This window comes from Rhyacophila brunnea, unplaced genomic scaffold (assembly GCF_057557595.1).
Source record: "Rhyacophila brunnea isolate RB1 unplaced genomic scaffold, BYU_Rbru_1.0 scaffold_5, whole genome shotgun sequence".
Taxonomy (NCBI): Eukaryota; Metazoa; Arthropoda; class Insecta; order Trichoptera; family Rhyacophilidae; genus Rhyacophila; species Rhyacophila brunnea.
In genome coordinates, this window is record NW_028233170.1 from 16,661,002 (window position 1) to 16,675,117 (window position 14,116).

The 14,116-nt window shown below is 34.7% G+C and overlaps 3 protein-coding genes across 13 annotated transcripts in view; all 3 read right to left on the minus strand.

Annotated features, from left to right (window-relative positions):
* The window catches only part of RtGEF (Rho-type guanine nucleotide exchange factor), a 24,161-nt gene extending 18,708 nt beyond the window's left edge, over positions 1–5,453 (minus strand). For 6 of the 11 annotated variants that reach the window (XR_015071592.1, XR_015071593.1, XM_085955319.1 and 3 more), the window contains exons 1-4: positions 5,304–5,441; positions 3,128–3,387; positions 971–1,136; positions 102–320 (exon numbers count right to left, since the gene is read on the minus strand). Coding sequence is in view for 8 of the 11 variants with exons in the window: in XM_085955319.1 (XP_085811445.1) it covers positions 102–320; positions 971–1,136; positions 3,128–3,311 (569 nt within the window). In the remaining 3 variants the exon portion in view is untranslated. Of the gene's footprint in view, positions 1–101; positions 321–970; positions 1,137–3,127; positions 3,388–5,303 lie in introns of all 11 variants that reach the window. The other 5 variants (XR_015071594.1, XM_085955317.1, XM_085955322.1 and 2 more) reach the window with 3 other exon arrangements.
* A 3,948-nt stretch (positions 5,454–9,401) lies between these two features.
* LOC147066103 (protein CFDP2-like) lies at positions 9,402–9,845 on the minus strand. The gene has a single exon (XM_085955725.1). It carries the CDS (start codon positions 9,843–9,845, stop codon positions 9,402–9,404), a length of 444 nt encoding a protein of 147 aa, XP_085811851.1.
* A 1,723-nt stretch (positions 9,846–11,568) lies between these two features.
* Positions 11,569–13,474, minus strand: ninaA (neither inactivation nor afterpotential A). Its single transcript, XM_085956071.1, has 5 exons — positions 13,272–13,474; positions 12,952–13,071; positions 12,379–12,461; positions 11,864–12,006; positions 11,569–11,758 (listed from the first exon to the last, which is right to left on the minus strand). The coding sequence occupies exons 1-5, from the start codon at positions 13,405–13,407 to the stop codon at positions 11,662–11,664; spliced, it is 579 nt and encodes a 192-aa protein (XP_085812197.1). The 5' UTR covers positions 13,408–13,474; the 3' UTR covers positions 11,569–11,661.
* Positions 13,475–14,116: the final 642 nt, after the last annotated feature.

Here is a 14,116-nt window from a genome sequence, read left to right on the forward strand (position 1 = left end):
AGATTTAAGGTTCCTATACAGCCCATTATAGCATCTATTAGCACTTATGATCCTTTTTATAACCTAGTCAATAAACTATTGAATTTATATGTCAAACTTACTTGTACTTGTCTAAGATACACACAGCCCTGGGATGTGAGGCGCAATAGGACTGATGTACGGCTTTGATTTTAGGTGCCCACTGTAAAAATAATCCACCGACTCTCTGATCTGACCCGCTCTTGGTGCCGCATTCTTCCACCAGAGCCACTAGTTCTTCGTGGGTTTGTAATACTTCCAAAATATTCCCCGTAAGCTGTTTGTACTCATCTCGGGTGACACTGAAAGTAAAGTGATAAGATTGCAATAATGCTATTTATCTGAGAGATAAAGACATTATCATAGATACTAACAAATAACAAACGTAGGCAAAAATAATAAATAACATAATAAAAACAAAAGAGGTTTGGCTCAATATTGATTTTATGACTATATTAATTTAATTCTTGCCAATTCAAAAAAAACTCATTTCCTTTAAATATATTGTCTAACTATTAAAACAAGCCATTGACAAAAATAGGTAATATAAAAAATCACTTCACTTTCTGCATAAGTTAAAATCAACAAAATAACATAAATTATTGATATTACTAAACTATTATATACATTTTACTGCGGCTATTAAACTGATCTTAAATTAATTGAAGTGTAAATTATACAGATGCTGCTACATAACTATTATTACTTTAGTTAATAATTCTATACTTAACCTAAATTGTAACCTGTAATCAAGGAAAACCAGTTTTATTGTAATGCAAATGTTAACACCCACCATACACGAAGGCAGCTTTCAATAAGAAAACATTTAAAATTTATCAAAACAATAATATGTACTAGAAATATACATGACATACACCTTCATTTATATAAGTGACAACACTTGAATATGTGTCTTGTACAAAAATATGTGTGATAGATGTAATATACTTACAGATCACTTTTTTCTAAAGGCAGCAGAAAGTTTGTGACGAGCCCTTGCAGTTCTGCCACGTGTGCTTTTTCTGAATCGATGATATCTTTCAGAACGACATTCCTGAAGGCTTGAATTTCTGACGGGGCACGGACGGGTGAAGTGGCTGCTGATCCACCTGAATCTGCTTATAGAACATATTAAGCGTCAAGATAATTATGTCCAGTTCATTGAGTACAACCATTGACTTCATAAGCTATCAATCAGACTCATGTTACAGACATTGTACAAGTGAATGCCAAGCACACTTAACAGTCCGCCCGACATACCATTAGAAAAAAAGAAAAAACCCAAATTTGGGACACCAACTATTGGTGGAAATACAAATGGATGCAAACATCATAGAATCATTTCAGGTACAAACGGGGAGTGAGAAAACTACGAAAAATAGTCGATATAATATACTAACTTATGCGGATAAGGTGATCAATTTAAAGCAATAATCTCACCCTTCTACGTCATGAGTGAGCACTTTGGGTTACTAAAGGACTCTTGAATCAGCTTTTAACAGCCAATTGATTGTCCCCTACCAGCCTTTAAAGCGAATACCGGAGAAGTTGCCTTATCATAATTTAAATAGTACATAACAGTTGTGTACTATTCCATTGGTTTTAGCGCCCTAAATTTTGCCTTTCACAATCTATATAATATACCTGCTACTGTTGATTAAGGCTATACCTCAGTTGAGGCATGGACTAAAAAAATCGTGGCTAGTCACGGGTGCAAATGACGCATGCCGAACGAAATATAATTTGTCATATAAATCCAACATGCGTCCATTTAATGTTCTGTTTATTGTTCTATTAGTAACAATAATAATATATTCATTGACATGTTTTCTTTTTCAAGTAAATGTGTAACATTTTTAGTCATCTTTATACACGATTTAAAAATTAATACCCCCGTCGCCATCACAAAACAAATTGACATATTCCCAGCTCGACATTCTCTCTCCGAATGCCAGCGAGTCCAAAATTTCGTCGCGCCTATAGTTGAAAATTATTTTCTGTTTCACTGATGAATCGTCATAAGTGATTCTGCACAATCGTCATCAATTTGGCGCCGCTTGTCTTTATTATTACCCTACAAATTTACCTACATATTTAAAAAGAGAAGTGTTTCAATACCTACACAAATTTTTAAGCAATATTGAAATTAAACACACAATAAAAAAGTTGTAGCAGTTTGAGTAAACTCTTCTACAAAATTTTATCTGGCTGTTGGTTTGTTTCTTTCTTTACTTAAATAAGGGTTCAATGAGTCAGGATCATAGAACAATTGCAAATAACAAATTGTGCTTTTAGAAAAAATCACAATAATATGTATAGTGGAACAATTTAACCTTGAATATGCGATTTCTTCTGGTGTGCAGGATTTAGGCAGAGATAATGTGATTCTAGTTATGGTTGCTATTCTGGACTATAGTAACATCAAGCTTGTTCTCGCTTGGCGACTCTCCGAGTAGCAAAACTATTGGGCCTCACGCTAACGTGGTATGTTTATAGAATAGCGCAATGGGCGCAGCATTGTCGATTATTGGAAACTATTTAAAATCCATGGCAAACTATTTAGTAGTATTTCTTTATAGAAACATCTGTTTATTTACTACATTTACAAAACCATATCCTATATAACCAGTTATAAACATTCATATTATATCAGCTGTACCGTGGGTGGGAATAGTATAGAGCCGGAAGATGCTGAAAGGCAAAACCCGGGTCTCTAAAACTGAAGTACATGAATTATTATAAAACTCATATTAATTAGATTTTGCATTCAATTTCCATCAAGAACTCTCAGTTGATAGTATTAATTATCTAAAATTGTTTAAATAACTACATCAAGATAGTGACATAAAAGAAGTTAAGTTAATCTTATCTATTAGACATATAAAAGTCAACATCGTATAGGTACCTGAATATGACATTAGTAACATCTGTTGAAAATGAATACTCGTCAAATTGATATAGATAAATATGTTACTAACAAATTGATAACATAAATATTATTAGATATTGAAATATGTGTACATAAATGAAAGTTTATAATTTGATTTCACACCTAATATTATTACTTATATAGGATTTGATTAGTAAAATAATATGATGGAGTCATTACCTTTATATTCTTTCACATAATTACTAGGAAACCAGCCAGTCGTTTCTCCGAGAGTACCTTCCCACCATCCACCCTCTTCCCGTTGCGAGACTGTTATGATGTCTCCCTTCTTGAAACACAATTCATCGTTGTTCTTTCCTTTGAAAGTGTAAATAGCTTGCACGAGGCTTGAATCGGCTGCCATCTTTTCTTCATGAAGGGTAGGTTTAATTGCCAACTTATATCACCGCTCAGGTATCGGTATAAAATAATCTAAAAATCTAAAATACAAAATAAAAACAATAATAATTGTCGAACAATAATGTGTCAATAATGTTGAACATAATAATTTAAAAGAAACAGTCAAAAAGAATGCTGTCCCATTTGTAACTTCGATCTCTTTAGTCAACTTGAAAACAGAATGTGAGATATGAGTCAAATTTATTTTTAAGTCCCTACATGCATTGACTAATTCTCAGAATCTCAGTTCATTATAAAGATTCTCAAATAAGTATTAATATTAAAGTATTTGGAATCAAACAAAGAGCTTGTTGAATTATCAGTTCAATCAACTTGAACAGTTGTTCCCAACCTTTTGAAGGGGGGGGAGGCAGCATTATAAATAAACCACTTAAAAAATAGGGTTTGATAGTTTGAGCGGATAACAAGTATTAGCGGGAAGGGGACCGAATGAAACAAGTCGAAAAGACAGATGCAATGACCATAGATAATAGAATTACCGGTACGGTTATGGGGAAGCCAGGCGGGAACTGCGCTAATTGTCATAGCCGATTTTGGACAAAATTCATGAATTCAAGAATGAAAACCTAACCTAACCTAAACTAACCGAACCTAACAAATAATTCAGTGTATCAGCTATTTTCAAAATGTGTTTGCCGCTGGTTTCCCCATAACCGACTTGTACCGAATTACCCTTGCCTACCCCTTGTGTTTGTGAAGAAAATAATGTCTCACTATGGTAAGTAGGACTATATTGAAAAAATTTGAGATCGTCAGGATGGGCTATTATTAATCACATTTCAAATATTTTTAAATTATTTTAAAATACTAAAGACTATGGAAAGAAAATACCATACCTAGGTACTTATAATTATTATGATCTCGTTACTCTTTCAGTAATAATTCTTATGAGAACCAAAGATTGGGTATTTTTATAAGTCATAGTGACATGTGTGTTCATTGACAAAGTTGAAATTTATATCTTTTAAAAAATACATTGACATCAAGGAATTATCAGCATTCTTGGCAAACGCAAATATTCAAACTCTATTTGGAAGTGTGCCAAAGCTCTGAATTAAAAGAATTCTAAATTACTAATGATGTAGTAATATTCTACAACAAATAATAGGAACCAATATAAATTACCCAAATTAAGCAATATGAATAGAAATAGTACTGCCTAATTAGAATTGAACAATGGTTAAAATGAATTCACACAATAGCCAATTAAAATATGAATAAAGAAAACATTTCAGTGAGTTCCAATATTTAAATTATTAATGGGGCGATTGGAATAAATGTGAAAATACTGGAATATGGTACATAACTATCAACTTACATATTATTAACATGTACCTACTAGGAAGTTTTATTACTATAAAAATACTACCTATGTATATTTTATAAACGGACAATATATCCACCACGTTTGGAATAGTCTAAGTATTTATATTACGAATCCAAAAGTCGTATGCTGATACGTAATTAATTCGTGACATTATTGCGATGGAAAAGCGAAATATTTTGTAGTACAAATACCAAGTTTAGTAGGCGTAGCCTTCAAGTGTTTACTCCGCAACTTCACGAAATATTTTATCATTAACAACAATTATAATTTAGAGACAACAAGTTCCTGCTAATAATTATTATTTGATATAATAAGCAGTTTACAGGGAAATATCCAGGATTAATTACTTAATTCGACAATGGCTAGACACCTTACCGTATGTCATAATAATCAACTAGGCTGACAGTGGTGATAAAACTCAACATATCCTACGGTTTTGGATGAGAAAATAAATTATTTCATTTACTGTTAAATCTGATATTCGCTTGTATAGCTTACTCACGAATTATTTGATACACAATAATAGTTTTCGCAAAACCTGTCAGTTGTGTATGTTGTGTGATATACAAACTTCGACTACATCAATTATGTAAAATATAACAAACTCACAGAAAAAGCATCACAGTGAACAGGGATACTCCCATATAGTTTTTGTTTTATTTCTGCTTTATAGTCATTTTTAACTCCCAATTTCTATTCTATACGAAAGGCACGATTTAATGGACTACGTCCAAAAATAAACATTATTTTTCTGTTTGTAAAGTTGGTTAACATGCTTTCAGTGTTCTAGTAACAAGTCAACTTTTCCCGATTTGATACAATAATATTTTATTAATTCTCAAATTCTTTATCACCAGTTCTGATGGAAAGGAAGTAAAACGAGAGTTTGAGATTATGTTAATTAATTATAGTGGTAGGTAATATAGATACTACTAATACTGTATCGTAAACCGTACATAATTAAAAAATGTCTGCCGTAATTATTTCGAATTCCATGCTCTAGCGCAGCGATCGGCAACCTATAGCACGTGTACCTACCACCTGATGGCACGCGGAATGTTTTTTGTGACATGACCTAGACTCCCTAGACACTACTGACTTGTCTTAAGCCGCGTTGACATGGTCCAAGTACACTTGGACCGAGTGCCATCCAAGCGCACTCGTATGAGACAGCTTTATACAAATTACTACTATCCAAGCTAGCTTGGATGAGTAAAAAGCCGGCCACACGCTCATGCTTCACTACGGTGTTGCCTGCGCAAACCGGTTTGCGCAGGCAAACCCGTGCGTGTAGACGACAAAACTGTATACCGCGCAAACCAAAAAGTGCGGCCTGCGTAAAATTCAACTTGCTTGAAATTTTAACTGCGAAAACCGAGTTTTACAAACCGCGCTCAGTTCGTCGAAGGTTACGGTCTTTTTTCATTCATATTTATTTGTTTTCGTTGGATTAAGAATACATAATATTACACATATTATTGTAGGTACGTTTTTTAAATTCATTAAACTCTGCCTTAACAAAATCACAATACATAAAAAAAAATATTATATCAGCTATAAAATATTCATATTTATGTATGATTTTTAATTTCATAATTTAAGATATTTTATAGATAGACTAGTATTTTTTTGACTATTATCTATTATGGCTTGGTATTTGCAGGGTTTAATTGAATTTTAAAAACTAACCAACACCATCTGTAAATTGTAGTCTTATTTCAATGAAAACAAATACGTATGACTGACAAAGTTTAGTGTGCACCATTTATGGCGGATTACCTCCACCCTTCGCCACTAGTAGGTATATATTATATTTAAGCAAAAAAATGCTAATTTATATGCGAGTGTATGTTTCTTTTCAATAACCATTGTTTGGTCCACTTGGATCTGGAGGATTTATTTCTCTTTTATTAACCAATAAACAATAGAAAAACGCTTGTGACAAAAACAAATCGTCACTTGACACGACATTGTTGCGATTCCGAAAAACAGTGTTTTCACGACGACGACTTCTGTTGTAACGTAATGAGGTTTGCGCGGTTTTACTTGTGCCGTGTGGCCATGCGAGAGTGTTCCGTCTTTTTTGCACAGGCAAAACCGCGCAGGCAAGTCGCTGCTGTGTAGCCGGTGCAGAAGACGCGGTCCGAGTAGCTTGGATAGGAATAATTAGTATGAAGTTGTCACTTGGATGGCACTCGGTCCAGAAGTGTACTTGGATTGTACTTGGACCGTAACAACGCGGCTTTACTCGGCCTAGTCGGGGAGCAGTAAAAAGACGCCAATTACTCTTAAATTCTGAAAAGAAATAACAAGTAACATTCCCATCGATACACTTTTTTTAGTTCCGCAGCAATATTTTCGTTTCGCGTTTACATTAAACATTTAATATATACATACGATCTCTCTTCTTGGTCGTGCACTCATGGCTGAAGATCGTGACCACATTTAAATTTCGCCATCCTTTGAGCGATCAAGACTTTCCATCCTTCTCGATCTTCCGCTTCTCTCAGGGCAGAATGGATGGTGCCCCCAGTCAGCTCTTTCACTTGGTCGCTCCATCGCGCAGACGCTCTTCCTCTGCTTCGCCTTCCCTGGAGGCTACCCAAAACTACCAGTCTTTCCAGGTTGTGCGGTCCGCGCCTGACAATATGTCCAAAAAACTGCAGAATTCTTCTCAGACATATCGTCGAGAGCCGTTCCTTTATCTTCAGTCTCTGGATGATTGACTGGTTCGTCCTGTGCTCCGTCCAAGAAATGCGAAGCATTCGGCGCCAACACCACATCTCAAAGACATCAATTGCCTTCCGTTCTCTTGCCTTCAGGGTCCACGACTCGACTCCGTATAGAAATATCGATGTTTGCACAAGCATCATTTTTGTGGCAATCGAAATTCCCCGATCCTCCGCCGAAAGGCGTGTCATCGCACTTTTGCAATCTGTGTGCGCCTTCTTATTTCCGCTTCGCATCCGCCCTTTCCACTGATGGTCGATCCAAGATATATAAACTCGTCGACTGTTTCGAGGTTTTGGAGTGTACTTGGTGTTGGTAGAAGGTTGGCCCGATCAACAACCATTAACTTGGTCTTATTCCTATTAATAAGGAGGCCGTATTTGCGACTCTCTTCCTCTACCCGGTGTAGCAGCTCTGTGAGTTCTCTTTCATCAGCAGCGATTAGTGTGCTATCATCTGCGAATCTTAAGTTATTTATTTTCTGGCCACCAATTGTTATTCCGCTTTACCAATGATCTAGAGCTCTTCGCATTATATGCTCTCCATATAGGTATATTGAATAACTGGGGAGATAAAACACATCCCTGACGAACTCCCTTCTTGGTTCGGAAACTCTCAGAAAACGCACTATTTACTCTCACCTTTGTGTGGCTATTGTTATATAAGTTTTTGATGAGACAGGTAAGGTGTGATGGAACTCCCATTTCCAGAAGTACCTTCCACATACAGTTCCATCTTACGCAGTCAAATGCCTTCTGGTAGTCAATAAAGCATAACATCATAGGGGTATTAAACTCTCTGCATTTTTCAATTAGTTGTTTGATGTTCAGAATTTGCTCTCGAGTTCCCTTGCCCATAACAAAACCTGCTTGTTCTTTGGGTATTTGTCGGTCGATGAAATGCTTCCGACGTCTGCTGATTATATGTAATAAGATCTTGCTTGCATGTGGAATAAGTGAGACTGTTCGATAGTTTTCACATTTACGTGAGGAACCTTTTTTGTGCAGGGGGATCAAAATTGACTCTGTCCAGTCCTTGGGCCATACACCACTTTTCCAGATCATGTTACATAATTGATGTATATTTTTTTTCCGTCATCATTGACCTTTTTTAATGCTTCTGCAGCTATGCCATCGCCACCTGGTGACTTGTGGATGTTTAGTCTCTTTATCGCCTCTATCACTTCACTAAAAAGTATTTCAGGTTCTTGCTCAACGATACGTACGTCAACCACCTCACCATCCTCTTCTGTATCTCTGTATAGGGCTTCACAATATGTTTTCCACCTTGCCGTGACCCTATCCAACTCCATAAGTAGTGTGCCGTCCTCTTCCTCGATGGCCCAGTTTATTTTCTTGAAATCTCCTGTGATTTCTTTCACTTTTTGGAAAAGATCGCGAGTTTCTACTCTGACAGCATGGGTTTCGATGTCTTCACACTTATTTCTGAGGAAAAGATTCTTGTCCCGCCGACAGAGTCGCTGAACAACTCTGTTTTGTTCAGAGTACCTTGCATGTTGTATAGTTGAATTAAGTCCCTTATTTCTAAGATCTTGTTTGTATGGCCTCCCATGTTTCATCAGATATCCAGATCTTGCGACGTTTCGGATGTTCCTTACTGTTATTGAGTTTCTGGAGTTCCTCCATCGCGCATAAGGTGGCTTCCTTCAACTTATTCCATGTTGTTTCGACATTGTCGCTGGGGTCTACGTATAGTGAAGCTATTTTACGATTCATCTCCTCGCTAAATTGCGATGTCGTAGTATCGTTAAATATAAACGGTCGAGTATTCTCACATCGTTTAGTCTTTTTCAGCTTTAGTCTCATATTGGCAACAAGAAGTTGGTGATCGCTACCGCAGTCTGCACCTGGGTAGATTTGTACATTAAACACTGATGACCTCCATCTTTTATTTATTGTTATGAAATCAATCTGGTTTCTATAGCGATCGCCAGGTGAGATCCATGTATATAATCTCCTAGGGTGATGTTGGAACCATGTATTCATGGTTGCAAGATCCTGCTCTACGCAGGACTGCAAACTGCACAGAACTGCACTCTTCCCCTCTTGCGTTGCGATTGCCATGTCCAAATTTACCGATAAACTCTCTGAGATGATTGTCGTTCATGGTATTACCGACTTTGGCGTTCCTATCGCCTTGAACAACGGTCATCTCTCTTTTGGGTATTTCTTGGATTGTGCTTCTTAGCTCCTTGAAAAATTCTTCGCTATCCTCGTCTGTTGATGCAGCTGTAGGCGCATATACTTGTATAATGTTCAGCAAACATGGCTGGGCGTTGAGCTTTATTGTTATTATCCTGTCACTGATCGAATTGTATCCAATGACACTATCTCGGAGAGTTCGTGGTACAATAAAAGCTACTCCGTTTCGACTTTCGTTTTGTCCTGAACAATATACCATGTTGCCAAGATCAGTCTCGAAGTGTCCGGATCCTTTCCAATGTGTTTGGCTTAAACCCATTATATTTACGTTGTATCTCTGCATCTCTTTTTAGATGATTGCGAGCTTTCCGGGGTGTTGTACAAGTCCCCTTACGTTCCATGTACCTATTTTCTTTGGGATTTTCCTGACCGATTTACCAGTATTTGATTTCCCACGTCACGTTGCCTAATAAATCACACCTGTGTGCCCAGTAACCAATTTCACACCACGCGGCCCGGACCCTGCGTGGCGCCGGGTGTCAGCCGGATCTCCTGACGTACTGTTACGATTATGATGTTGCATTTCATGTTGTTTTCGTGGGATTTTAATGTGGTGGTTTCCCGTTGCCTTCCACATCGCAATATTGAAACCGTTCATAATGTTTTCATTATCGCCTTCAAGTGTCTGCTCTAAGGCTGTTCCAATCCCCTTGATCACCATCCTTAGTCAGTACTGAAGAAATTGCTGCCTTCCTCCAGTGGATCCCTCTTAGTCTGGCTCCTCATCATAAACCTGTCTGGCTTGGGAGACCCTTCCGGTAGTTAGACTATCGCCAGCAAAGCCCTACAAATCCTCGGAACGCATAAGCCTCCTCACCACGACAAGGTAGAGATCCAATCGAGGAGGTACGATAGGACATACGATAGGTACCAACTATTTTTTTATTATTTGTATTGTGGCGATGGTTGACCACTTTTAATTCAGTTAATCATTAATTTACGATAAAAACTAAGGTAGGTACTAATTCTACCTGCCATTTTTATCTTAATGGAAAATTTTAGGTCTTATTTTTAAATTTAATCTTTAAAATTGGTTTTTTTGTACCTACCTGTGCTTCCGTCGTCGTTGATTTCTTTTGCGGTCTTCCGGTTTTATATTGTCTGCTAAAATCCACTGGATCATCAAACTAATATTATATTCATTAACCATACGAAATAGTTAAACATTCGGATAAAAGGAACTAGTTGTTGAGGCCTTAGTCAGGCAGTGAATTTACTTCTGATCATATTATTATATTGTAATAATATTTTACCATAAGTACTAATATTCATAATTGACCATGTCTTTCCGTTGATAGATAATTATTTGAAATCATGCAAGTATGATTATTTTTCTTTCTTCTTTTCTTTGTTTTATTTTCATGTATTCTGAGTACCTATAAGTTTATAACCCGAAATAGCTGTCAATGTAAATGGGTGTCTAATTATTGCAGAATTAATAAAAACTCTTTTCCAAACCATTGATACCAGCTAAACTACATCGAAAAATGAAAGAAAATTTGTGATGATTGGTAAAAATAATCATCTTCAATAATAAAATTAGTGTTGACAAAGTGAGAAAACATTTTTTAATATGATTTATAAATGATGACCCACGTGTGAATGGGCTGGGTCCTATCATTAACATATATGATAGATACTATAAGATAGTAAATAATAATTAATAAAATATTTTTAGAAAGTTACCTGTATTACATAATAATTATCCAAGTACTAGCGTACCGTACTGGTTCCGGCCTTTTTAACATGGTTTTAACTATTTCAGCCTACCCTGACAGGTCAACTCGGATGGTCGAATTTAAATTTTGCAATTTTATTATTTGTCTATTTACAGCAAAATAATTTTAAAATTTACTTGAAAAACAATTTAATTACTAAATGATTTTTTAAAGGTAGATATGAAATAAAACAAGCATTTCGTTAGAATATAATTTTGACTGTATTTTCAACGTTTTTAAATTGAAGTAGATAAAATTTTTATAACGTTGCTTAAATTAATTATTTTGATAATTTATTTAAATTTCCATTTTCCTAATCATCCAATGAAATGCACCCAATATTGAAAATGACATTGTCAATGGGACCGCTGAAGCCCGTAGCCATGCCCAAATGCTGTAAATAATATTATGTTTTAGTACGATTTTTAAAAATAATATTAAGTATATTGACATAGGTATTTCAAAAAATAAATTATAATAAATTAGAGTCGGTACATACTCGTACGGTTCATCTGATACAAAGAATGGTGTTGGTGTTTCAATTAGGCCACATTGCTCAATAATTATTTCACGTGTTGGATTATCATTTACATCTGTTGAAACATGTTCTATTAGATGTAAATAATCCTGCCCTTCCACAATCTAAAAAATATATAAATTTGAAATACAATAAAATTAAATCTAAGTACCTAAGTACCTAGTCATTATGATTGAAAATATTTTTATAAGCCTTACATTACAGTCCAATGTGGATCTTGGTCGGCTCACCAAGATGATTCTTAACAGTATCATTTAGATTTTAGATAACTATAATACCTATTACGTATATAAAACATAATAGCTACATATGTAATAATTTATTTACCTAAATTTAAACTGAATACCTAAATTGTTAACACAGGTAATATATAGTTAGGTAGTCCTTAGTCCTATTGACTTAAGTAAGTACTACATAAATTCCAAAAGTTAACAGAATGTTAATTAAGTAATGATTGAAATAAAATATATTATTACCTTTCCAAAAATTGTATGTTGTCCGTTGAGCCACGGTGTAGGAATTGTGTTAATAAAAAATTGGCAACCATTTGTGTCTGTTCCTAGAGTAATAAAAATAGAGTAGTCGATTAATATTATTTAAAGCGATAAATATACCTATAAAGAATTATTATTATATTTAAATTTACCAACTAAGGGCTAAGACACGCGGCACTGCAATTCGAGTGCGTTGATATATGTCTTACTTGATTCCTAATGCATCCGATTATAATTTCAAATTTGATTTATATCTCAATTCTATCAAATAGAAACTTCAATGAAACAAGAAGGCATTTAAGTAGGTAGATACCTATCCACCTGCTCGATGTTGAAGTTTTTTTTAATATGATGAAAGTTGTATTGATTTTATGAAACAATGCATGTAATCATAGGCTTTTTTCTAAACAGGTGTTTTACGCACGCAGTCGTTATTATGTTTATATTAAATAAGAAAAATAATTATAAGTCGGTTATGTTTATATAGATAGGTACAAATACTGCTAAAATACCTATTGCACAATGTATTATTTGAATCAAGTGTAATGTTCTTACCTTTATTTGCCATCGAGATTAACCCTGATATTTTATATTCAGTTTCTAAATTTTCATCTTCAAAACTTGGTCCGAAAATGCTTATAGAACCTCTGCCGTCATTGTTTATTATATCTCCACCTAATTAAGAAAAAAAAACTGATTTAGGTAGCTTTTAAATGCATTTTAAAAATGTTTTTTATAATAATTATTGGTGATGGTAAACACGGATTTTAAAATTGGTTGGTTCATAATAAAAATATATCTTGTAAAAATATATACCTATCTATCACAAAATATTAATATTTATATACCTACCTCTGACGAAACATCACGGTTACCTTGTATCATGAAACGTTTTATAACCCTGTGAATTCTTGTACCAGCATAAGTTTTTCCATCGATTCCCTCATTAGCAATGTGTTTAAAATTTTCTACAGTTTTCGGTGCGATCTCTCCAAACAATCCAATAATCATTCTGCCAAGAGGCTCACCGTCTTTACTGATATCAAAATATACTTGGTCTGTAACTTTGAACTGCGTTGCCTACAATATCACAATATAAAAATAGAATTATTATCGTTCACAATACCTATGTACAATAAAGGATTTCTTAATTATAAAACAAGAAGTACCTAAACGTAATTACTCACTTGGCATGATAACGGGTAGTTAGAGAAGAAAAGTATAAAATAAAATAATATAATATTCTTAGATGCCATTTTAAGAACAAGGTATATATCGTCGTGATATGTATGATTAGAATGTCGTTCTATAAATTACTGATCGTACTTTGAAGAAATACCTATGTAAATCACCAACTAAAGAAACCATATAAGTGAGAGATTATGATTAGCGTCCATACCTAGGTACTCACCCACTATGCCCACTAGTATTATATTGTGGTCACCCGTTTTCATTATGCTTCATTTGGTTATTCAAATATGCGGAATATACCTACGTGTTTAAAAAGAATAAATACTAATAGTTATACATTATTTTAGAAAATTAGGTATAATTTTTGAATTATCTACCTAATAATATGTAGTGAAGAACGTACTTTGGTGGCTTGTTAGAAATACAACGAACCGCTTGTCGATATTAAATGCCGCAGTTTTGAGGTGATCCACAAAAAAAACACCAAGAACTGTGCGTATAATATTTAATATCATACTATTATATTATT

Coding starts and splice junctions, on each gene's coding strand:
- LOC147066103 (XM_085955725.1), bottom strand. CDS start 9,845: ATGGTATATTGTTCAGGACAAAACGAAAGTCGAAACGGAGTAGCTTTT.
- ninaA (XM_085956071.1), bottom strand. CDS start 13,407: ATGATTATTGGATTGTTTGGAGAGATCGCACCGAAAACTGTAGAAAAT. Junction 12,007..12,378: donor AACATACAATTTTTGGAAAG/GTAATAATATAT, acceptor TATATTTTTTAG/ATTGTGGAAGGGCAGGATTA. Junction 11,759..11,863: donor GTATCAGATGAACCGTACGA/GTATGTACCGAC, acceptor TATTATTTACAG/CATTTGGGCATGGCTACGGG.